This window comes from Amphiura filiformis, chromosome 17 (genome assembly GCF_039555335.1).
Source record: "Amphiura filiformis chromosome 17, Afil_fr2py, whole genome shotgun sequence".
Taxonomy (NCBI): domain Eukaryota; kingdom Metazoa; phylum Echinodermata; class Ophiuroidea; order Amphilepidida; family Amphiuridae; genus Amphiura; species Amphiura filiformis.
Window position 1 is genome coordinate 40,394,172 of NC_092644.1, and position 26,516 is coordinate 40,420,687.

At 37.1% G+C, this 26,516-nt stretch overlaps 1 protein-coding gene across 1 annotated transcript; it reads left to right on the plus strand.

Moving 5' to 3' along the window:
* The first annotated feature begins 3,751 nt into the window (after positions 1–3,751).
* On the plus strand, positions 3,752–21,183 carry LOC140137793 (uncharacterized). Its single transcript, XM_072159564.1, has 8 exons — positions 3,752–3,862; positions 10,896–11,001; positions 12,332–12,948; positions 13,698–13,894; positions 16,001–16,242; positions 17,364–17,591; positions 18,600–18,860; positions 20,090–21,183. Exons 2-8 carry the CDS (start codon positions 10,930–10,932, stop codon positions 20,366–20,368), a joined length of 1,896 nt encoding a protein of 631 aa, XP_072015665.1. The 5' UTR covers positions 3,752–3,862; positions 10,896–10,929; the 3' UTR covers positions 20,369–21,183.
* The last annotated feature ends 5,333 nt before the right edge of the window (positions 21,184–26,516 follow it).

The following is a 26,516-nucleotide window of genomic DNA, read 5'->3' on the forward strand; positions in this document are numbered from 1 at the left end:
TTGGTAGGTTATTCACCTGCATAATTAATCCGATGGAGTGTATCCATCCACCCCGTGACATTTGTTATTCAAATGATTAATGAATAATGCAAATTGTATAGAGTTGTCAACGTTTGCACTATACGATCTGTTTCAACACCATGAAATTTATATCTTAGAGAAATGTGAGTATAAGCAGATATTTGAAAAATCTAGTAACGTTGTGTCCAATGGTGCTCCCCATTATGGGTAGGTCACAGTAAGGCTTTGCACTCCCAGCCTCTTGACTTGTAATGAGTACCGCAGATTAGTTGCGAAGCTCCCCTGGTCGGGTAGTATCCCGGGGGTTCTTGCTTAGTAGCTAATTAGCATGGACCGTTGAGCGTTTTTGGGTTGGGCAAGGATAAAGACAGATTCCCTTCTAAAAACCAATGGCAAGTTTATATACATGTGCTGAGTATACATTCAACGAAACGGTTACTTTTTAATTATGAATATTTACTTTGTTATGCTAATTAAAATTTAATTTGCATAAATTTAAATGAGCACCAGTACATGCAGTGGTGTTATGAATTACTGTTATACGGACTGCAGGAGCCCTCAATAATTTTCTCTTACCATGTAACATTTGCATTTAAATCGAGCTGTAAATGCATTTGTTCCGTAATTCTATCTGAGACTAGTAACCAACTCAGATTCTACATGTATGTTGTGATCCTTTCCATAGTGTTTCTAGAATGTCCATGGTATTCCTTTTGTTTAGCTCGCTGCCCGAGACCGTTATCTTGAGCTATTGTGTTGATAATGGTCTCTGGGCAGCTAGCTACCTCCATTACTCTAGGTATGGTTGAGGCAACGAACCTTAAACAAAAGGAATACAATGGATAATCTGTTAATAGAAAAGGGCTAGACGTATATATCACCAACGCTCTGCAGGGTCTATTGTTCTATTGTTTCCGATTAGAGCGCTGACATATTGGAAAATGTTGCCAATCAATATTCATGAGAGTGTACATTCAACGTCCAGTTTGCGAAATTGGGTGAGTTGTGTTTGGTAGGTGTGAAATACATCTGACTGGGCGTTTTAATTACGTAACGAATAAAGGCATTGACATCGTCGAATGGCTGCCCAGTGCTGTTATGTGTTTAGTTATTATATAGGCCTAATAATTATTATTAAATGTATTCATCATTCCTTTCTTTTCCCTTCTCTGTACTTATTCTTTCCTAGGCCTACATTTTATCACTCCCTCGCTCTCATTGTCCCCTCTCACCTCCCTCTCTCATTCCCATCATTTTCCTTATATTTCTATTTATCTACTTGTCTTTATTATCCCTTCCTCCAGCCCTCTCTCATTCTCCATATCCCCTCCTCCCCTCTTCCTCCCTCCCCCCTCCCAAGACTTCTCACAGAGGTGAATCTGTCCCTCCCCAACCCCCTCCCCTCATTGGGTACGCCACTATTTCTATACCAATCTTCTTCTTAAAATAAAATTAAATAGAAATTTCTTTAAAACAACCTTTATAGGCCTATACTTATACTTACATGTATACGTATAGCGATTACCATTATAGTGTAATGGGCTATTCCAGGAAATAAGTGCACACCCCCTATAGAGGAGTAACTTTTCAATCAAAGAAATGTCTGGATTTCCAGGTCTGCTTTCTGAAAATGACTGGAATTCCAGATGCAAATGTCACTTGAAAAAGCCTGGAAATCCAATTAAATGAGCTCTCAAATTGAGGATTTTTGATTTTGAACTATTTTTCTGCTGGATTTTTTGGCCTTTGGACACTTTAAAAGTCTGGATTTCCAACAGTCACGACTGGACAAAATGTCCGGATATCCGAACTCCTCTATAGGGGGTGTGCATCTATTTTCTGGAATAGCCCAATATAGATATATATGGACTGGAAATGGCAGCCTTCATACATTCTAATGTGTAATCGATCACCAAGAGCATTCAATTTATTTAAATGAAACACCTATCGTCAGGTGGGTGGTAAAGATGATTGCATCGACAGCTAAAGCCTCCTTATAGTCTTCAGACCCACACAAGCACACATTTGGGATACATTGAGTACAATGGTACCACTTTACACATGACTGCCCTTACACATGACTGTAGTGTGGTCACTTATTGATACTCGCCTGTTGTGTAGAGCGTTAATATGATGCCGGATCAGTGACCAATTTAATGGCGGAACCCTTTATTCGAAACAATGGTACCACTTTTATGAATAGCCTGTGTCGCAACTTCTAATCGGCATCAAACGAACAAAAGATTATATAATCTATTGCGACTCTATTTCTATTTAAAAGCTCTTTGTATATCACAGATAGACATTCCTGAATCCTTCCCGGGGAATCCTTATGACCTGAGGAATACATTGGTGCTGTACTTTTTTAAATCTAAATGACGTTTGATTGAACTATTCAAGTGAATTAGCTTGAATTGATCGATATTAGGAAGCTATGATGCCCAATTTGGTGCTTTTGTCTAAATCTGTCCCCATTTCTGAAAATTGGCTGTTACTGCCTGATTATACACCTAACATTTAAAAAAAAACATACAAGTTCAGCGTCCCCGCCCTCCTCCGTTTTTGGAGATTTTTTTAATTCTTTCTTATTTTGTAAATGTTTATTTATAACTTTTTCTCAAAGATTTTAGAGAAGTTGAAATTTTGTGTACAGCTTTGAAAATGTATAAAATAGCCTAAATATCAGAAGAGTTTTGTGATCACAGGGCCTACCGGTAGGCCTACCTTCCAAACAAAATAAAAATGAGTGCCTCTCATTTAGTGCGTATCATCAATCACAACGCCGGGTATTTCCTATACACTGCAAAAACAAGTGTTTATATTTAAACACCATATTGTGTTTATCAGAGCAACACTTAATAAACACATAATTCATGTTAATGGTCTAACACTAATGTTCATAAATTAACACTTGGTGTTATAGGCTATTACAAACACTAATGTTTGTAATATAACACCAAGTGTTAATTTATGAACATTAGTGTTAGAACCATTAACATTAGTGTTAGACCATTAACATGAATTATGTGTTTATTAAGTGTTGCTCTGATAAACACAATATGGTGTTTAAATATAAACACTACCGGTATAGAGCACTTTCGAAAAAAGCCTTCCCCTCCCCCTTCCTTCCTTCCTTTTTTCTCAAAACACCAGGACTCTAAACATGTTTTTATTTTGACTTGGCCTAAAGGGGCATACACACTTTTTCTCAAAAAAACCTTTGAAAAAGTTTTCATTGGCTTTAGAAAAAAATTATATTTTTGTATTTTTTTGTTGTTGTTGTTCTTTTGGGTATTTTTTTTAAGGATCTGTGATTTACGAAATTGCAGTACAGTGGCATCGTCTCACGCGGGGTACATAATGCACATAGCGACCAGTCTGCGTCTCCGCGACTTGAGCAGACAAACTAAAATTTGAACCAATCAAAGCTAATAAAAAAAAAGTCATGTCTCGTACCGTCTGATATTTCAACTATTCACAACTCGTAGCACTGGCACATGAGGGCGCTATAACAATGGTGTTTTTAACTTACTTTGAAAATTGTCAACTTTAAACTTTAAATTACTACATTTTAATGTAAATGTTCTTTTGAAACAAAATGTATTATGTAAAAATAAAATATAAACTTACGGAATAATGGCATTTAATGATAAATTGAAAGCTGTAAAAAAATTTATGTATAATAATATATGGAGCCAAAATATAGAAACGCTCTCATGAAAATAAAAAAGAAGAAAATCCGAAGCAAATAAACAGAATAAAATCGCAAAAACTTCGCTATTTCTACCCGTTTATTACCATTTTCAGTATCTCGTATGATTTAGGAATCTTACATTTAGCGGTAAGTTTATAATTGTGTTGTCCGGTTGAGTTGTCAGATGGTTTAATGATGCTGTAGATGAAGTCATGCATATCATGAAAGTATTTCAGTTTCATTGCATGATTGATTGCAAATCGTTTTTTTGTAAACAAAAACATGGGTATTTTATAAGGGCCATACCGTGGAAACTTGGCATGTTACCCATGGGGATCAACGCTAAGTCAGGTACCGCATGAGCAAAATCAAAAATAGCGCAAATATCGCGAGCGTACACATCATATCATGTAATACACAAAAGAAACTTCGCGCTATATCGCCAGGTCTGAACGCTGTACCGGCAATGTCCAATGACCATGATGACTGGCGTTGGAAATTCCTATGTGTTTATTTATTAATCTGTGATAAGGGCATGTACGGCGATCGCTGAATAGCGCAACATGATTTGACATCGGCATCGGGGTTCCTGTTTTAACGTGTTTAAGGCTACATGTAGTGCCATACTATATATAGTATTACGCTGCCTTTCATATTCACAGAGGAGGACAATTTCGACCTCCTCGTTTGTTTACAAACAGAGAGGTAGACAAAGGGCCTGTCAAAAGTGTTCCGCTTGTCCAAATACTCAAGTATCAAAAGGATGGTCCACAACACAATAGAGTGATGCACGCAACATGAATAGGGGATTAAAAAACTGTGAAGTAGGACCATGTGCTTCTTTTGTCCAATTTTGCATCAAGATTTCAAATAGAAACAGTTCAGACTAGACTCGCTTGCCAGTTAGGGTGCATCAGATGCCCCTCATGTCAATGGATTCAGCTGTCCCTAGTCTTAAAATGTTCCTATTGTCACAAAACTAACGTGCCAAGTTTGAATTAATTCGGAGGTCGTCCTGAGGGGCCACCGAGAGCCTAAAGTTACAATGTGTCACTGTGTTCCTATGTAGTAAAGTTCGTTGACCCCTGTACAATTCCAATTAGAAGCCGATCGAACAATTTAAAGTAGCTGCCATATCAAAACCGTTTGGATTTAGAAGCTCAAATCTTGGGAGCTAAGCGTACTGATAATCATCTTTGAATCTGTGATGAAAATCCATCTCCAAAGAAATGACTGTGTGTGTTTTATTGTCAAAAGTCCACAGTCCATATTCTTGGGAAAATCTATCATTTCTGTCTTAACCAAGTTCTATAATACTTTATTTCACACTGAAAGTTGTTAATATGTATTATATATTGATCTTATGTTCAGAAAATCTGCTTTGTAAAAGTGTAATGACAACCAGGACATCAACATTTGTAAAATTTGAGGTAAAAATTACCACAAAATGCCTATTTCACTGACATTTTGTATCGAGGGCGCTTGCCAATTCCACACATGCTCATTTTGTTGGTGATTAATTTTTATCACCGATTCAAGATGATTATCAGTACTATAAGCGCAAAAGATTTGAGCTTCTAAGTCCTAACGGTTTTGATATGGCAGCTACTTTAAATTGTTCGATCGGGCTTCTGATTGGAATTGTACAGGGTCAACGAACTTTACTACATAGGAACACACATTGTAACTTTAGGCTCTCGTGGCCCCCAGGACGACCTCCTAATTAATTCAAACTTGGCACATGTTAGTTATGTGACAATAGGAACATTTTAAGACTAGGGACAGATGAATCCATTGACATGAGGGGCATCTGATGCACCCTATTGCCAGTCCTATATACGCCGTACCTATGTATATTGAGGACTGGCTTACGCCATTTTGGATGTCAATGGGAAATACACACTTAAAGGCCCATTCAGTGATTTGCTCATCCGGACGATCGTAAAAATCATCAAAATTCAGATTTTGGTACCTTTGTAATTGGCATAGATGTGCTAACATAGCCTGCTAGTGGTTCGGTCGAAAGCCGTGTATTTTAGACAAAATAAAGCATTTGCATGATTCTGGACTTTTGATACTGACAGTACAAAAGTCCGACTCGAGATCGAAAGAAGCTCACTCTCCATCGCACTAACACGCTGCTATGTATTGTTTCTACTACTTATTACATCAGTAGCTACTATTTTAAACAAAATACACAATTTTAACTGTTTTTCATATTTGAATTGACCGTTAGTTTGCCTCGGTGACCTTTAATTGCTTATTTTGTTTTCTACTACAAAAATTAAGCGTCTGTTTTAAATCAATTTAGACTCTACTTCCCCCGTGTTAGAAACACTGGACTAGGAAGTTTTTCCAGTCGATTGGTGGCGCACTGTACGAAAATCTCGATTTTCTCGAGTCGATCTGAGTTGAAGTAGAAAACCTTTCTAAAACTTCTGTTTTTTGACTAATTTGTCGATGTATTCAGGGAAAAGTGGTTTAATGAAATTCTGTAGACTTATTCTTTATTTCTAAGCAACTCTGACAAATTTCCATTTTTTTAATGTTCCTGTGAAATCACTGAAAGGGCCTTTAAGGGGGTACTACACCCCTGTGGTAAATTTGTGACTATTTTTGCATTTTTCTCAAAATTAATAACACACTGGTAAACAAAAGTTATGTATATTATTGGGGCAAGGAATCCAATTACTACCCTGAAATTTCAGTGAATCAAGTCAAGCGGTTCAGTAAATATGATAGAAAATGAGGTACATCCTAGCGGTACCTCATTTTCTATCACAAGTATCGAACCGCTTGTCTTGAGCCACTGAAATTCCAGTGTAGTAATTGGATTCCTTGCCCCTATAATATACATAACTTTGTTACCAGGGTGTTATTAGTTTTGAGAAAATGCAAAATAGTCACAAATTTATTGAGGGTGTAGTACCCTTAACGATTTGCGCCGTTAGAAACTTGAAAAAAAATCTTTAAAATTTCATCAATGTATATAAAAGTGGTACGGTTGGTACCGTATTGTGCTTGTTAATTTAAGACTCGGTTGAAACAAAATTAAGGATGGAAAGCATTTTAGTGTCCAAAAGGCAAAATTATCGTCAAAGTTCTGTCGAAATCGGCACCCTTATGAAGGGTTCAGAATTGAATCGGAACGAAAATATCCGATCTTTGCGATCAAAAACACAAAATTACAACTTTAAACATACTATTGGCAAAAGACATTATTACCAAACAATACAGAATAGAAAATTTGACATCATTTTCTCAAAATATTGAAAAAATTTGCTCACTAGACATCGAAAAAGCACGCAATCCAATTCCCGCTCAAACGCTGTGGGAAACTGAAAGTGCGATAATCGGTGACTAGTTCAGACCCAGATCACGATCATGTCAGAAATTAATATTTTGTTCTGGGTCTGATTATTGGACTACACCAGGCACAAAAAGAAACTTCGTCAGTTATATTCATCCTTGCTGTTCAATAACTTGATAATGTTGGATTATTCTGAAATACACATTTTGTTAATTGGACTTTTCTTTCTCATTTGACACCCTGTTCGTGAACATTGAGCAAGAATTGATCAAGATATGCGCCTCCAAACTCTCAAACCCCAAAATGAAAAGTTGCAATTTTAACTATTCAATTGTACCTGTTACACTGTGTGCTTTATTGATTGGCCCGTGGTGCTTGTGTGCAATACAACGACGCGTTCCCATTGAAAATCGTTGAAAATGCGACTTTTGATTTTGGGGTTTGAAGCTTTGGAGGCGCATATCTTGGTCAATTCTTGCTCAATGTTCACGAACAGGGTGTCAAATGAGAAAGAAAAGTCCAATTTAAAACAAAATGTATATTTCAGAATAATCCAAAATTATCAAGTTATAGAACAGCAAGGATGAATATAACTGACGAGTTTCTTTTTGTGCCTGGTGTAGTTTAAGGCATGATGATGAAAAACTTGAGTCCATGTGGATGCATGTTTGCACAACGCCAACGGGATCGCATGATGATCGGGATGGATGGCTAAAATTGCATGCGTCCAAACGGAAATTTGTGCGTCCATGTGCAACAATTTAAAAGTCTCAGCTCCTTATGATTATAAATGGTTATGCTCGTTCGACGATTAATGAATCAAACTACGATGATTCATAAACAATTTAATATATTCAATTATATAAAGCTACGCCGCTGCCAACCGAGACTCGAAAAGGTAACTTTTAAAGCAAATTATATTCAGCATTTTATTTCATTTAGCATTTAATTTCCGTGTAATCTACCTCGCTCCTTTTCTCCCAACTCAATACAACATCGCGGTCAAACCATAGAAAAGGCTGCTTTCCTCTTTTTAGAGTTCCTTTTTAATAATAAAATGCATTTGCAATCACAGCGTCACACGAACCTGCAGGCATAGCATGCTGTAAGTTTGAGCAGATATTGCAATCAATCGCGTATTAATAACATTACTACATGATACCATGTAAAATTAGGCAGGCTACAATGGGCTAAGACACGCCTACATAGTACATGTATTTAAACAAAACTTGTAGCTGAATCCCAGATTGAATTAGCTGATTGGCTGATCCCAGTTTAGCAGCCAAGTGACTGGAATATACAGTTTGTTTTGTATTCTTCTATTAGATGTAAAATAATGCTGAAAAAATGTCACAATTTTTCATTTTTGTAAAAAAGCTTTTGCACATATGAAATCTGGTTGGTTTTTGAATGAAGTTAAGTCAAGTCAACCACACGGAGGCAAGATACACATTATGCAGAAAGATTGGTGGCACGTCCAAATTTGTAAAATAAATGACATGCAAAAACGGGAACCCTGATTTGCCTACATTCAACATGTATGTAATATCTTTATGCATAACGTCAGTATAAAAATGTACATTATTTCGCTTTGAATCCGTAATGATTTTTCAAAATCCCAAGTTTAAATTCCTTTCTTAGGTGTGAGTCGCCATTTTGCTGTAACTGCTCATGCGCACAGAGTGTCATGCCCTTATTAGGGCTGAACCTCTTCACATTCTAAATTCATCTGTAGCAATTGCATCTCGTTGGGCAATTTCTTCAGAATTAAAACTGTTTTTTATCCTTTTGCATCCAAAAGATGAGGCTATATTTTATTTTACCATGCAAATACTAATTATCAGTTATTTCTGGACCTATTTTCATCAGATGGCGACTTTGGGGAATCCCCCCAAAGTTGCAGAAAGTGAACGATTTCTGGTTACATTGCGTATTTTAAAATGTGATTTCTTTCACAAATTTCCTCCAAATTTAATCTTGTGCTGCCAAAGAATTTCTCGATATATAGATATTTTTGACTCGGTGAGATTTTGGATATATTAATTAATACCGTAAAACTTTGTCTACAAGCATGTACATAGTGTTTTTAACGAAAACTAAATTAATACAAAATAAGCGCACATTGTGCCAATACAATACATTGGTCTTAAAATAATACTTGTTGTTTTTATATGCATGAATCTGTAATTTATTTGCTCAAACTCCAAAATGGTGCCTGGATTAATCTAGCTTTCATCAGAAGCACTCTATATGCTTGTAAACGAGGTTTTATGCAAGCGACATTTCTAGTGTGTAAAATGCATTGAAAATTGTCGGCTAAAGAGTGCATAAATTAAAATCGCGAACAGTAATAGCAACAATAACTATCTACATTCCAAGCGGAAACACTTTTCATAAACATACCACTTATTTTTGGGCAATCGCTGACACCGAAATATGAAATTCCAGGCCATCTGTAAAAAAGAGCATGAGCATATTTTACTATGAACTTGGGACATCACAACACATGTTTTAATTGGTGTCAGATCTATTTTAATGATACGATAATTATGCCCCCAATAATGGCTTTCATTTTAACTATTATTTGTTGAACTGCTTAGTGCTAAGCCGCTCTGTATTTTTCTCATGGTTGGGTTATGCAGTTCTCCGTTTCCTTTTGTTTGAGTTCTCTTCTGTGCCTCCGGCTGCGGAGCACTGCATGATCTGACTCTTGGAATCATTTTGCTTTTGATTTGATTCTTGTTTTTAACTTATTTATTTTGTTTTAAAATGCATTGTTGTTGTTGCCATTATTATTTGTACTTGATTGGACTTGCACAGTGACTCAGGGTGGTGGACTGGTCTGCGTTTTGTTTTGCCGGCTCCTTGTTTTTGCTCTGTTCGGCTCCCCACCTAAGAGTTGCTGTGTGCTTCCAATCTTGTGCAATGTACCCGGTCATTTTCTTGCAATATTGTGTTTGTGTAATAGTATGTTTAAGTTAGGCTATATATTGTTTTTAAATTTTTTGTTCCCTAGGTTTTATGTTTTGTAAAGCGCCCAGAGGCTATTTGCGTTGGGCGATATTAAATCTCTCATTATTATTATTATTATTATTTTAACTTTTTGAGAAATTAATGAATTTATCAAAAAACTCTACGGAGAGTACTACCTTTATGGTCACTCGCCTTAAAGCCATAATGCATGATTTCCACCAAATTTTAATATTCTTTACCCAAAAGCTGAAATAATATTAGAAATAACTGCTTAATATTTACATGTGGGAGCACGGTGGCCTAGCGGAATAGGCACCGACTCATAATCGGAAGGTTGCGGGTTCTCGCCCCGGCGACGCCATTGTGTTGTGCCCTTGAGTAAGGCACTTTATCTCGATTACTCCTCTCCACCCAGGTGTTTAAATGGGTACCGACATTCTTAAATATTGGGAAGGTAACAGACTCGCTGTAGAGGAGGTGTAGCGATCCCCCTATAGCAACATTACATGGAGGAGTCTGGCCCAATCGCCAATGAAAGAGAGATGGGCACTCCGATCACTGTTTCAGGATCGTCTCCTTTACCTTATTTACCTGTGAATTATGACACTATGTCCTAATTGCTCTGTTGACCTGACAAGCAACGAATTTGGCTGATTCCATTTTAGGTGTAATTTTTGGGACATATGTAAACATGCCAAAAATCAGGCTTATTAACCAATTTTGCATTATAATATAAGATTATTATTACATTATTATTGTTTCAACACCTCAATAACCCAGATTGTTGTCAAACTACACAATTTTGTATTTTATTTGAGCTTGGGACCTACACTTTCATTTATTTTGCACTAAATGTTTTGGTTTTTTTTCCTCCATAAATTTTGTTTCTTTTTGCAGACTGAGAGCAACTATAAAAGACTAAAATTCAAAAATGCGGTTTATAGACAATGCCGACCTGCGAGAGTGGGTGAAGGACAACTTACGCAAATCCATTTTTCAAAAGGTAGGTTGACTACATTGTAGTTGAAACAAAATTGTGTTCATGTATAATTTATAAATGTGTAATGTGTATGTGTCTTGTATTTCCCTGATGTTAATCATATTATTTGGAATACCAACTGGATATTTATTATCATATTAATTATGCAGTAAAAGTTAAAGCATCATATTGTAAAAAGACTTTTGACAGAGCCTGATGTTTGTTGTAGATCACTCACATTATGTACTTCACCATTTGGCAATTATAGGCAAGGGCATCACAATAATTACCATATTGCGAATTTCCCTCACTTCCAAAATCCCTGTCTTTAACCGTCTGATCATCAAACTGCATTGTGCCATCATGCGGTCAACAGCAACAAATACCATATTGTGATTTTGCAATCACAATATGTGACATGATCAAGGGGAATGAGTCACATGTCGGCCCTGGTCGAAAATGAGTTTTAGACAGGTTTCTAAAGAGGACATTTGGAGCTTTCAGAAACTGAAACCCCATGTTGATACGACTTTTCATTCTGAAGTTACGCCAATTTATCAATCGCTGAAAACAATATAAAACAAAAGAATTTTAACACTTTCTTTGCCAATATCTCAAAATCAATATTAGCGACATCCGACTCATTTCCCTTGATCGTGTCACATATAGCAGACACACACTTAGAAAATGATCTATAGCCAGTGGGAAATCTTATTTTGATATGCATTTGGATTCTTTTAATTGTTAATTTCTTAATGTTAATGTACTTATAAGCGTAACCATTACTACATGTAGCAACTGGTATTAGCACGGATTTGCAGCTAATTGATTTGGAATTTAACATTTTAAGCTGCGCATCTTAACTTTAGACATAGACACTGCGATAGTATACAAATATTGACTGCTATGAGGGGCATGGTTAAGATTATAGGCCCAAGGTGATCTCAAAACCATGCTATGACCCGAGGCGGGGGTCATAGCATGGTTTTGAGATCACCTTTGGCCTATAATCTTAACCATGCCCCTCATAGCAGTCAATATTTGTTTTATATACCGAATGGATACGTGGATGCTGCGATTGCGCAGTTAGATCGGGGCACGTGACCGGTCCATAGTTCATTTCCATGGACCGGTCCATAGTTCATTTTGCGGGCATAGTTAATTCAATGACTGCACTTTCAACCAATCAGATGACAGGAATCTATATATGAGGTATATAACATAAATTATAATATCGCGATATTATTATAGGCAGCAATATCATTCATCTTTATTCACCATAGAACACCACTGCTACATTTCAGGACTGTCAAGGTTGTTTTTAAAAAAAATCACTTGCTTTCTTTTTTTCTAGGCTCATGCTTTAGCAGTACAAACTGGCTGTGAAATCCTAGTGAAGCTTGAAGATGCAAAAGATGCCAGCAGTTCTCAGTATTATGCAACCACTTTACTACGACACACATTCAAACACAACGGCATACAAGAAAAACCTGGAGATAAACTTGTATGCGGAGAAACAGGACGTCCGATCATCCCAACTGTTGACAGCGCTGTCCAGAGTGGTATTGATGAATGTGAAGAAAATGGTGTGGTTGCCTCGGACAAAACATCTGACAATGTTACAAACTGTAATGCTAGATTGCCTGAAACTAGTACCAAAAATACAGATAGTAGCATCGTTCCATTGCATTTATTGATGACAAATGAAGAGCAAGAAGCGCCCTCACAGATCCATCGAGCATCATCGGTCCGAAGCGAGTCAACTGGCTCATCCAATGGACAAACTGATGTAGTGTTGGATTTTAGCTTAAAGAATTCTCAGGGAGAAACGAAAACCAAAGTTGAAGACTCGTCACGGCCTGTAATTGAATTGGAAGAGAATTCTTCAAATAGCGTTGCCATGGAAACAGAGCAGTCTCCCATTGTAGCCTTACTGCAACGTCCTGGTTTATTGCCGACAGATAGCGAAAGGTATTCTATAGAAAATTTTGTTATACATCCGGCCTCATTTAGCGGCGTCCTTGCTTCTAGATGTTTAAATTAATATGTTATGTGGCTAGACTATATCTTCAAAAGAATTTTGTACCAGTAGGGAGGTTATGCAGCTAAAAGTATTTTATTCAATGATTTCATAGGACAGATGTTTCACTTGATTGCAATATGTTTCTGTTTAAACATACATTTGAATGCTCATCAGCTGGATTCACTTTCATACATTGTACTTAAAAACAATCCATATAAATAAAGAATTATATACATGTACAGTAACAGGTTTTTTCACTTACAGTGTGACTAGCCAATGCTAAGCTCTACAAGTAGATATTTGGTTGGCTCTTCTATTAATTTGGACATTATCAGTGGATAAAACTTCAAAGAACAAAATCAAAACAAAATAACTGGGGTATATAATTATAAACTTGATAAGTCCCTACTTTTTGGTATGTAAAAAATAATCACTTTTGAAAAATATGGAAGAAAAAACCCTTTTAATGACTGAAAAACATATAAAGTCATGAAACTATACATTGTAAACATGTCTTGAAAATTTACTTATGAAAAAACAAGTCCTGTAAAAATATCTCTGCAAAGTTAAACACTGGTTGTCTAATAATTTATAAGAGCTTTCACAGCAAAATATCTTAAAAGTAGTTTACTTTCAGCTTAGCCTAGCAAGTTTAATTTGTTTTGTTTGTTTTTTGCTTGTTTTGTTTGTGTACTAGATACACATGTCAGATGTGCAGCCGTAGCTTCCCCAAACAGCAGTTATTACGAGATCATGTGAGCCGCTCACATATGCAGCCCAACATGTCATTAGTGATGCAGGCACAGGTTGCTCAGTCATCAGACCCTGTACCAAGCGTGGATCTTGATCATGTACCAAGCCCGAGTCCTCCTACCTTTGGATCTCCCCCACCTGGTAAGTGTTGACATCTGTCTTTGTGCATTCAAATTCAAGCCTCAAAATAAGCTGGACCAGGAGTCACACATTTGGAAATTTAAGCAACTCCTGGTCCTGTGATTATCTAGTGAACCAGGAACCATTTTTAAAGAGCTAAGACTCTTAGTAAGAGTAATTTAAGTGTCAGTTGTACACATTAAAAACAAAACCTGCTTTAACTACTAGGCTCTATTTGGAAAAAAATGTAGAGCCTGGTTCATATGATTTTGTTGTGAACCAAATGTTATGACTATTGGCTCCTGGTGCCTGGTTATTTTGAAGCTTCCATTCAATCAAGCAATGTAGTGTTGTACATATTCTTTGTTAGAATTTCTGTCCCAGTTTAGATATAATCATACAGTAGTGTGTACTGTAGTGTAATTAAGTTAACATTCCGCGGTAGGTGACACTCGGTAGTAAACAATCCCCAGAGCTAATAAAGGGTTACTTAGTACTTGTATTTTTATAGTCATTCTTGACCAGGGCCTGACTATTCTTATGGTCATTCTTGACCAGGGCCTGACTAATTTTATAGCCATTCTTGAACCCAGTCCCTGCAGTACTATTGGCAAGCACTTCTACCACTGAGCTATGTGGCAACATATCAAAATTTTGATATCTTCTGAAACTGGAAAAGAAATATTGCAAAATATAAATAAGATAAAAAAGAAGATAACAACCCCCAGATGCACAGTGTCATCGCCCGATATCTTCATGGCAGAAATCGCCATGGTAGGTTGAATCCACAGCCACGCATGGCCATTTTGTTCCGACCTTTGAGATGCATAATTAGCCGAGGAACATCCAACTAAGGCTACTGACAATAGCCTGGTAATTAACCTCTCTGTGTGTGAGTGAGCATGTATACGCCATCATGAGGTCAATGGTCATATGCTTTTAGACTGCTTGCACGAGTGAGTGCAGCTGGCCCACGCTGCACTATAGTTCGGCACATATAAAATCAGAATATTTTTGTCAGTTTTTGAGTTCAAGACGCAATGGCTCTTTTTCAGGACGCAAGCTAACGACTCATATATCCGTTGAACACATATATTCAAGTGCAAGGAACAAAATCTGGCTTCTTTAGACTAAATCAATTACGGAGATATTCATCATTTTCTACCCCGGTATCCAAAGATTTATCGTCTGAATATCAAATCGTGCATAGCACATTCATGTGTATCGATCCCGGGTATTCATTTCAGTGTCTCTGCTGTATAATGTAATTATTAACCGGGCGATGTCGGTGTGAGATGTAGACATCAAAGACTAATTTTGACCAGCATTTGCCTCCATAGCAAAATGCAAAAACAGGAGGCCTTCATACATGTATCTAGAATTTGATGGAGCTTTCTTTTTTACACTCCTGGACTTGTCTAGGAGCTCGGTTAGAAATTGTCAGCATCAAAATCACAGGAACACAAAAGAACAAGGAGCTCAATAAATAACTCTCCTCAAATAGAGTTAGGAGCAAGTAGAGGAGCTCCGGAGTGATTGAGCTCCTAAAAATAAAGGTCTGAAACAGCAGATTTTACGCTAACCTGTAGTCTAGATGTGTTGTGAAGACATTGATACAATGTACAACATTTTCATATTAATTTTTGTTTATTGGTAGAGTTTAAACTGATACACACATCTAATACGCTGGCGAAGTTACGTAATAATCGGATTAACTACCATAGCAATAGGTGAAAACAATTTTTGAATATACCGTGCTGCACTGATACATGGTACCTCTGCATTGAACCATATCATGCTGATCACTTGCACCTGTAAGATTAGTATCTTTGAAAAGACCAGTACTGTATTCAATCTACATTGCAGACATACATTTGTACACAGGTGATGAATGTAACCTGTTTGTAGTGCAGCGCGATATGTTCAAAATTGTTTTCACTTATTGCTATGGTAATTAATCCGATTAATTACGTAACTTTGCCAGCGTATAAAATGATTTCTTTACATGAGCTTTCAACTCAACGACTCGGTCTTTTTTTTTCAAACTGATGGAATTGGTTTATTGATCTTGGTTGTCACATAACAGGCTGGCAACTGATTTTTGTTTATTTATTTTCTATTCATCAGACCTCGTCCTACGTACTATATCATATCCAGCTCTGTTACCAACATTCTCAGCAGCAGTGCAGTCAGCTCTTACTGATGGCACCATCCACCAAATGTGGGATCTATTTATTTGTGAAGTCACTAATTTCTACTTCCCTGACATGCCGCAGGAAGATGGCAAAGCAAGACTTGCCTATCAGAATATCGGCAAGACAATGTATGAAAAATATCCTTGCATTGGTAGCGAAGGGCAGACACCTTGGGTGAGTTGTTTTAAATATGATGAATAAGCAGCCAATAGTTTTGTATAAATTTGTTTATTTGTATGTAAAATATGAAGAAAAGTTAGGACCCCTCAAAAGTTGCAAGATCAATTGTAAATTATTATTACAACACATACACATCATTGTTGAAAGATGGAGAGTGATCTGAAAATTCTGAAGTAGGAATAATTTTTTATGTTTGGATCAAAGGTTTTAAACTTTAATCATTCAATATACCAACACAGATGAACTTTCATGAACATTATTACATCTTTGTAGAGATATGCTGCCCCTCTCTTCATAAATAAAATAACTAAATAGGGAGGGTGAGTTAGCGCAGCGGTAGTTCCCTCGCTTTGCACCACTGAGGTCCCGGGTTCAAGCCCGCACGCCCAAGGACTCATGTGCACTTGGTTTATCCCGATTCCATGCTCGCTCTCGCAGGTTTTCTCCGGGATCTCCGGTTTCCTCCTGCTTTAAAAAAATCGGTGATTAGTTGTTTGGTTATCAAAAACTTCCTTCACCCAATGGAATTTGGGGAGCTGCACAGATAATTGGTGGATGTTACATTCTAAGTGCGGATAGTTCTGCGCCTTAGGTTCGGCTGCAACTGGCCTAGATGATGCGATCTGATTGTGATGATTCACCATGGCAACGAAATTACAGCGCTTTGAATCCTTCAAGATCTAGCTGGAAAAAGGCGCTATACAAATCCGAAATTTATTTATTTATAACTTTCTGAGATACTCCAGAATTATGTTTTTTTTTATCTTAAAAAGAGTGGGTGGTGGCCTATCTGCTATGTCCTAGCAGGACATCAGTCAATGTGAGACATTAAATAATAAATGCAAGAATAAAGTTATTTTGTCAACTTTATCCTCATTTTGTGAGAGATAACATTTTTGATTTTCTTTTTGATGTTGCTTTGTAGCCATTAGAAAAGGCGCACTATAAATGTAGTAAGTTAAGTTAAATGGGATTTCTGACAATTTTTGTACAGAAATTTAGAAGTAAACGCCAAAACAATGGCAGTATTTAACATTTTTTACCTGCATTAAGTGATTGAGTGATCAATTTGTGCTTTAATCAATTGTTTCTGATATTCCTTTGATTTGACACAGTCACATTTCAACAAGTCGCTAAGTGCAAAGATACGCTGGCGACGACAGAAGCGTAAATTTCAAGATCCTGGCGGGGGTGGAGGCAGCAGTGGTAGTAGGCCTGCCAAGAGACCCAATAGCACTCCGTCACCATCTGGAAGCAGTCCTCCTATAGATGAAATACCACCTGTACTGTCACCACATAGAGATGATGATGTGGATGTCAAGCCAGATATCAATCAATTAAATGTAAGTCAAAATAACTAGTCTTGATATGATCCAGAAAATGACTAGAATCTGCCAATTAATAGCCAGTTGGTATTGGCAAATTATTTCCCAATCGCTAATTACTTGCTTTGATTACACCTGGCATAATAGGATCTATTACTGTAAATATCCACAATTTGCTCTAAAAGTGCAGGACTTAAAAGGGCATTTCGTGATCCGCAGCATCATCCCCCACTTTTTAAAATAAAAGTTGAGATTTTTATACCACTGGAAACCTCTGGCTACATAATTTCTTCAAATTTGTGTACCAGAACGAAAAATGTCATAATTGGATGCTAGGATCACAAAATCCTCCTTTAAATTAAAAAGATCTGTCAGTATTAACAGGATACAATGTTTAAAACCATCTGGCAAAAGAGTAAATACCGTATTTTCTCGAATAGTTGCACCCCTCAAATAAACGCCCCCACCACTTTTTTCAACCAAGATGTTTCAAAAATGCCGATATTTCCATGCTATCTTGACGAAAATCTGCATCGGAAACCCGGAAGTGAACCAAAAGTCAGTGTTTCTAGTTCATAGTTCGTCATTTTAGCGTGACTTTTAAGCTTACCTAATGATTTTAGCGGGAATTGTCGTGCTAAAAATGACCTCTAATAAATGCCCCCGTTTGGAAAATGCAACGCCCCCAGGGGCGTTTATTCGAGGAAATACGGTATATGTGACCTGCCACAATGAAATGATTATAAAGTTGCATGGTAGTAATTTCTAGATATCCTGGTGTGGAGTAACCAAAACGTGTGAATATGACTTGTGGAGGCAGGTCATATGGGGTAGGATGGTCACTTGCATCAACATGCCGCCACCACTTTTTTCAACCAAGGCTGAGTTCTTCAGTCATTCAACCAAGGCTGAGTTCTTCAGTCATTCAAATAACTGTCATGGTATTGTGTCCATCAACCTGATTTCACTTGTATCACACATGTATTGATAACTAATATATATGATGAATATATGTTTAACCCACAGAGGCAGATCTTATTAGCACAGCAGCATGCCACATCACACCTTCAATCAGCCCTTGCAGGTGTGGTCCATCTACCACCCGATGGTCCTGGTATCTTGCGTTTGTCATCGCCGTCCTCTGAACCTTCAACCTCTGCCGGCATGGTATCGCCACCTATGATAGATCTTGGAATACCTGCTAAAGGATTGAAGAAAAATATCCTGATGCAGACAGGATTCTATCTGACTCCAGAACTGGCAGCGATGGGGTTCAGTAGCACACTTGTGAGTAAATCAGTAGCTCTCTGTAAGGCCTGGGGTCCATTTTATTAAACTTTACAAAACTTCGTAAGTCTTGATATCGTTTGTAACTTACAACGAGTAGTCACTAAACTTACAAACGGTACCCTTCGTAAGTAATAGAAATTTGCTGCAGGGACCCTTCGTAAAGTTACGTCTAGTGTTAGGGAATTTGTAACTTTACGAACTTTTAAATGAGTTACGAAGGGTTAAAAGTTTAGTGAAATGGACCCTTGGATAAGCAAGACAAAAAATTGTATATTGACAAAATTTGACATTTCATTGCTGAAACCATTCACAATTCCAATTAACAGAAAAACGATTTTCATTCATGTGAAAATATTATCACTAGTTCTGAATTTGAGAGCATCGAGCTGAATGATAGATTGCCATCACTTTGTTAAAATCAGTTATAAAATTTGACAACTAAATACACAACCGTATGTAGTGCTGAGGCTTGTGGATCAACGTCTAGGTGTTGTGCGTGTGCGTAGCGCACTATAAATCACTGCATTGGTTTTTTTCGTTTTTTTAGTCCAGTGCATTAAGTCACAAAAACACCTCCCTTAGGACTTGCATGTTGAATGATAAGATTATCATCATCTTGCTGAAGTGGAATGATATATACATTGCCATCACTTAAAATCCGTTGTAAATTGGGAAATTTTACACTTCAGCTGAATTTATACATGATCCTTTGTACAGAAAAGTGATTTTACATGTTTAAATATCGAACTCTGAATCTGAATTTTGTGCAATCTTAAGCCATTGCTAACTCTTTCAAGTTAGTAGTTGTTTTGGCGACAAGTCTCTAGTCCGAAGGTTCCCTAGTTCAAAGGCTCTTTAGTCTGAAGGTTCGCTAGTCCGAACACGTAATTTACCATTCGCTAGACCAAATTCTGAGAAAGGTTCGCTAGTACGAATATCAGGTTCTCTAGTCCGAATAATAAATAAGGTTCTCTAGTCCAAATAATAGAATAAGGCTCGCTAACCTAAACTCTAACCCTAACCCTATTAAACTCTAACCCTTATTCTATATTGGGACTAGAGAACCTTCGGATTAGTGAACTTAATTTGGTTTTCGGACTAGCGACCCTTCAGACTAGTAGAACCTTCAGACTAGTGACCCTTCGGACTAGAGAGATGGTCATTCAGATAAATAATAGTACTGAAACCTTGACTGAACTTTTCAATGATGTTCTTTGCTTTATCAGCAAATGACTGCAGAGAAGGTGAAGCCTCTCTTGAAGCAGATGTCTAAAGAAGGCTATGGCATCTGGGTGGAAGATCCCGTCAACAAAGACAAATGTGGTTTCATCAAGTGGTATCCGCTCAACGAGAAACAACAGGAGGAAGTCAACTTGACCAATGAACAGTACAAAAGAGCCTGCGTGGCAAAATCACAGAGACCTAAGATGCTGTCCAGAGAATTAGAACAGTTCTTTGATGCATGCGGTGGACGGAAAGTGCGACAGAATATGAGCTTGTTATGACACGGGTCCAAGTTTTGATATGTGTGTTTGTTTGTGCATCTGTTTGTTTGTCTGTTGGGATATACAGGGTTTGAATTTTAAGTACTTCAATGCATGTGTGTGTGTTTTATTTGTATATGGTTTGGCCAATCTCTTTTTAGGTACAGTCTTGTCTGTAATAAACCCTCCCTCTCTAATAAATGCCCTCCTGTGATTTTTAAATGAAAAAGTAACTGATATGCAAAAATTCTCATGGCATATTGTGTGAGTAAGCTTAAAACTGGAAACGGTGCTGGCCGTCGTAATTGTTGAATTGCATGGACAAAATCTACTCTAACTTAAACTTCCATCCAGGTCAGTGCCAAATTATGGTAGAAATTCTGGCTTAAAATGTACTTACAGAGATTCCATTTTGTGCTATTACCATGATGCTGTTACGTTGGTGGCGCCATATTAGATTTAAGCTTTTTTTTACTGAAAATTGGCTTCGAATAAATCCCCCTTTCAAATATGCATGCTCGGGGTGTTTATTACATACAATACCGTATGCAGATTACCCAAAGATATCTGACACACTTACACAGGGTATGATGTGATGTTGAATGCATTGATTGAATAAACCTATTACTCGTACGTGTTAGGCACCACATCAAATTTGGGCCTATAACACTATCGGTTAGATACCAATTATTCTTTCTATAGACCTGAGATGGGTTTTTTTTTCTTCATACTCTAATGATGTAATAAATTCGATCAAATATAATAATTAACATTTGCATAGTGTTATCGCTCCAAAAAACAAAAGCACAGTGCAAATGTTGAGGGCGAGTTAAGCGCAGTGGTAGTTCCTCGCTTTGCACCACTGAGGTCCCGGGTTCAAGCCCGGCGTGGCCTATGGACTCATGTGCACTTGGTTTATCCCGATTCCATGCTCGCTCTCGCAGGTTTTTTCCTCCTGTTTCCTCCTGTATCGCAAAAATCTGTGATTACTTGTTTGGTTATCGAATTTGGGGAGCTGCACAGATAATTGGCGGATGTTACAATCTAAATGCGGATAGGTGTGCACCGTTCGGCAGCAACCTAGTTGATGCGAGCTGATTGTGATGATTCACCATTGCAGCGAAATTACAGCGCTTTGAGTCCTCTAAGATCTGGAGAAAGGCGCTTTATAAATCCAAAATTTATAAATGTTTAGGGTACCAGAGAAAGAGCCATCGGTACCTATCGGTGCACTGATAGTGATACAGGACCAAATAAGATGTTGTGCAGTAGCTTATGAAAAGTATTCAATATCAAGCCCTTATTGGGCTATTCCAGTTGAAATCCACACCACCCCTGTGGAAGATTTTGGAAATATCTTCCATAGAGGGAGTATGTTTTTCAAATGTAATTGGTCAGGGTTAATCATTTTGAAACCCTTACTCCCCCTGTGTTATGGATTTACCTTGATTACAACTGGAGTAAGTATTTCAAATAGAAGTTACCCAATTGTCTATTCTATTCAAAACTCATACTCCCTCTGTAGAAGACTTTTAGCTAAATCTTCCACAGGGGTAGTGTGAAATTTAAATGGAATAGCCCATTACGGCATTTGGGTTGGTTTGTATTCAATGTCAACTTCCTTTGTTTTTACTCAATTGTTGATACAGGGTAATTACAGTTTTATTAGAGAATGCTCTTTATACTTTATTTACTGAAACCTAAAAAAAAAGACATGAAATTCTTTCTACTGATTAAGCCAAAATGTCTGTTCTGCCTACATGACAATTGTATCAAACCTATCAAAACAGCATTGCTTGATAGTAAAAATATTGAGTGGCAATCTATCTAGAATTTATATATATTGACATAATAAAACTTGCCTTTATAACCACTAGTAAGAAACTTTTTAGTACATATTTTCTTTAATATGAATTCATGTCTCACCAAAATTGCTTATAATGTTATTTTTGTTTCTGTTAGCCAAACCGATGTCTGCTGTTCAAGAATTTGGAGCATGTATATTGAAATGCAATATAAATGTTTTAATTAATGGCATTTTCCTTTCTTTTTATTGTAGCATTAAATGCACTAAGGTCCTGTACCTATTTACAGGGGTGCAGCCTTCCCCAGGTTGGCTGGGGAATTCCTCCTTCAATAGGGAATTTAGTACATAGGCTGCAGCTGGCTGCATTTGACATCAGCCTGGCTGGGGAAAGCGACACCCTTGTAATTAGGTATGGGCCCTACCATGCTGATTGTAGTGTTTGTTAGATTAAGTTTGACATAATGTGGCATCTGTTCCCATTAGGCCAAAGGAATCGATATTGAAAATTGGGTCATTTTAATGTTCACCTTGCTCAATAACCAACATGCTTTAACTGAAATCCTTACATTCCTAGCATATGTTATGAGCTTTTAAACTGCTAATTTTCTTATGTATTTTACTGATATTTTGCATCCATTTTTTTTTTCATTGTCTATATTTCAATTTCATAATTGTTGACTTTGGCCTGATGGGATTGGATCGCTTCACATATTTAATATGATATTTGCTTGACGTGTGTCTTTAAATGAAATTTTATTTGTACCAAAGTTATATTTTGATGTCTTCAACACCGTACCTGGTCCTCTCAGTGTAATAACAGCAATTATGAAATCAGTTGAACACAATATGATGACAATTGCTGTGGTTAGTATAGGGAGTTAATGCAAAAGTGATTGCCCACCACTTTCCAAAAGTAATGCATCGCAATTGCTCAGCGATTGAGTGCAAATTCAGCATTAGAACAAGTTTCTCCAATCTGTTGTGGAGCACATTTGTGACATGAACAAGGGGAATGAGTCACATGTCGGCAATTTTCAATTATAGGTTTTTTACATCATGTTCTGGCAGATTACAAATGCTACATTTTGATACAAACCCCATCAAAATCGGACATCTGGTTACCGAGTTATGAGCAATTTACCAATGGCTGAAAAAAATATAAAACAAAATAATTTGAATACTGTTTTTGTCAATATCTCAAAAACAATATTAGCGACATCCGACTCATTCCCCTTGATCATGTCACATTTGATGATTTTATCATTTCTGTTGGGCAGAGTGGACCAGATATAAATGTTAAGTCAAGTACTGTACAGCTAGATTGGACCAATAGATATTTAGTAATGTGTAATCATGGGTCCAAGAACTCTATTGAGTACTAGTATTATTATACAAGAGTCGTTGCATCATGCCTCAAACATCTTGTTCAGTTCATAGGAGTCTCTTCACATATCTGTCTTGATGGAAATGCAAAGTGCATGACTGTACACTTATTATTAAACCCTGTTTGAATTTTTTTTGGATACCTGGGAACCAAAAGAAGATTTGGTTCTGGAAATGCAAAAACCAAATTGGAAAGTGTTACTTGAAAAATCCTGCTTACAAGGTTAGCTTTATATAGATGAACCTAGTGATCAGCAGCCAGGGGCCGTACTGTGATGTCCCAAGGTCGGGGTTTCATACATACATAGTACTAATATTCAGTACAATCCTGATAAGAAATCCATAGGTTGATTGCAGCAATCAAATGTCTCATGCGAAATCAAGGTCTAAAAAAAGTGTCTTGTATTGGCGTAACATAATATAAAATAAAATAGGGTTGGTGGGTATAACTTTTTGGTTTTAATTTTTTTGCACGTCTTTGACCAGCCCTAATTATGTCAGAGATGCCGGTACTGTTCCCACTGCATACGTGCCCGTATCATTTATCACAGATACCTGGATCAACATTGCTAATCATATCATTCAACTATCTGCAGCGCAATAAAAATAACTTTAGTCCTACCGCTTAGGGTCAGGCATATTTTTAGGGTCGGTCGGGTTACGCCAATACAACAATTTTTTTGGCTCAATTGTGGTGCCACTGATGGAGGACCAAACACAGAAAATGTTTTCAAGATACATGCAAGTGTTTTGATAATGGAACAGTTCATGCTTATATTTCCAATGCACTGAATTTTGGTTCTGGTTTCACCTCACAACAAATACAAAAGATATCAAAACTTATCATAAGCTAGCTAGACTCCAGTATGCAATAGTGCGAAATATAAGTCTAACTACCATTTGCAAAAGTGGAGATATAGGCAGAATATTTCAAATGGAATTGCAGTCACTTTGTTAGCACTGCTCTTGGAAGTAGTGCTGATAATAGGAGTTACAGAATGAACTGGGTGTAATCATGTAGACCTTTTAACTTCTATTTTCTTACTATAAATTGAAATCATGTATATCTTGTAATTTAATATTAGCTTTAAAAGACATGTATTGCAGTAACACAATCAGAGTGCTTGCCTTAATTGAATGAAGTGAATCTATATCTTATGATGCAATGTACAATGACAGTGCTGAATGAAAATTACACAAATTGAATTTGTTTTAAAATTGTAATACTATATTCTAGGATATAATGTTGTTGAAATTGGTATAAGTGACAAAAAATATGCCAGTGTATGGCATAGCCATGGTATTCATAAATTTGTCAATGATTTGTTCAGAGAGTGTGCTACATTGAGATATAATATAGGAATATTATACAGACCATATTAAGGTACCAGTCATGTTCACCCTTTATATATCCTAAACAAAGATAAATATGTCAAAACTAAAACCAGCAGCCATTGGGTTATTCCATATAAAATCCACACTCCCTCTGTGGAAGATTTTGGAAATATCTTCCACAGAGGGAGTATGAATTTCAAATAGAATGAACACATTAGCAGCTCCATTTGAAACTCACTCTCCCTCAGGGAAGATTCAGGTTGAATCTTCCTCAGAGGGTGTATGAAATTCAAATGGAGCAGCCTAATTTGCTCATTCCATTTGAAATTCATACACCCTCTGTGGCAGACATTTCCAAAATCTTCCACAGGGGGAGTGTGGATTTTATATCCCCATTACCTGTACCCATTACCTGTACCCGTTAGCTCCGATTTAAGACCTCATTTGCCGAAAGCGGTTGATGATTAAAGAAAGGAAAGGAACTAAAAGTAGCAAAATTTTCACTTTAATGTTTTAATCCATGGAAAGCACAGAGCTAGTTCTCTTGTTTGAGATTTCACTGTGTACAAATCAATAGGGCATCCAATGGAGCAATCTGTAACTTTCGAAGTTGCATCGTCTTTGGCATTTTGATCACTGTGTCTTCAGATTTCAATGAATGAGGTTCTGAGTTAAAAGATGTAGCTATTGGCTGCTGGTTCTGATCATGACATATCTGTCTTCATTGAGGATGTGTAGGGGTTAAAATAAATGGTACCCTTAATTCTTTTGCAGTCTGACCGTATAGGTGTAAACCGATTTGGTAGATCATAAGAGATCTTAAATGAAAATTTGGGTGGGCTTGCACCTAGAGTATTATATTATGTATAATCTTATATGATTTCAATGAGTTCATGTCATATTGATTGGAGATATCAGTGGAAAGGCATCTGATGTGTATGGTATGACCGAAGAGGACATACTAATTTTGTCAGTTATTTGGTCAAGTTAGCACAATCGTAGTGTTAGACTCCGTTACATCTTGTGTATAGCAATGCGAGCTTGAACCCCGGTGTAGTCCTTGTGAATTCATTGAGCTTACAGGAAATTTGGTTACTAGAACAAGAACTCTGGGAGCTGATCCTGGTTGTTATGGTTTATTGTGGTATGTATAGGGTGTGTTTCTTCAAGTCCCTGATTGTTGTTAAATGAAGTAATTGAGCTAAAACAAAATTTGGTTACTAGAACGAGAACTCAAGGAGCTGATTCTGGCTGTGATGGTTTATTGTGGTATGTATAGGGTGATTGTTGCTAAAATGCTACCTGGAATGCCTTTCCTCTGATGTCTCCAACCAATATATTCAGATATATAAATATTGAAATAATTAAATACTCAAATGTAAGTTCATCCATGCTGGTCATAAACAATTTCCAAAAGCATTGTGCTCACAAAAAACCCAAATTTATCAGAGATGATAACACATGTTTCTTGTCTCAAATTCAGAGTAATGCCATGTTGGATTTTGCAGAGGCATTTTCAAATTGATGTATTTATGCGGTTACGTCACCAGCGTATCGTCAAATCGCTCTTCTAGGTTAGTGTACATGATTCGAATCTGCCACTGCAAAATCCAACACGTTACTCTCAACTTGAGACGAGACAGA

What these genes read in the sequence shown, in the direction of transcription:
- LOC140137793 (XM_072159564.1), top strand. Translation starts at nt 10,930, where the DNA reads ATGCGGTTTATAGACAATGCCGACCTGCGAGAGTGGGTGAAGGACAAC. An exon ending in GCGAAGGGCAGACACCTTGG is followed by an intron (nt 16,243 to 17,363) that starts GTGAGTTGTTTT and finishes GATTTGACACAG; the next exon opens with TCACATTTCAACAAGTCGCT. An exon ending in CAGATATCAATCAATTAAAT is followed by an intron (nt 17,592 to 18,599) that starts GTAAGTCAAAAT and finishes TTTAACCCACAG; the next exon opens with AGGCAGATCTTATTAGCACA.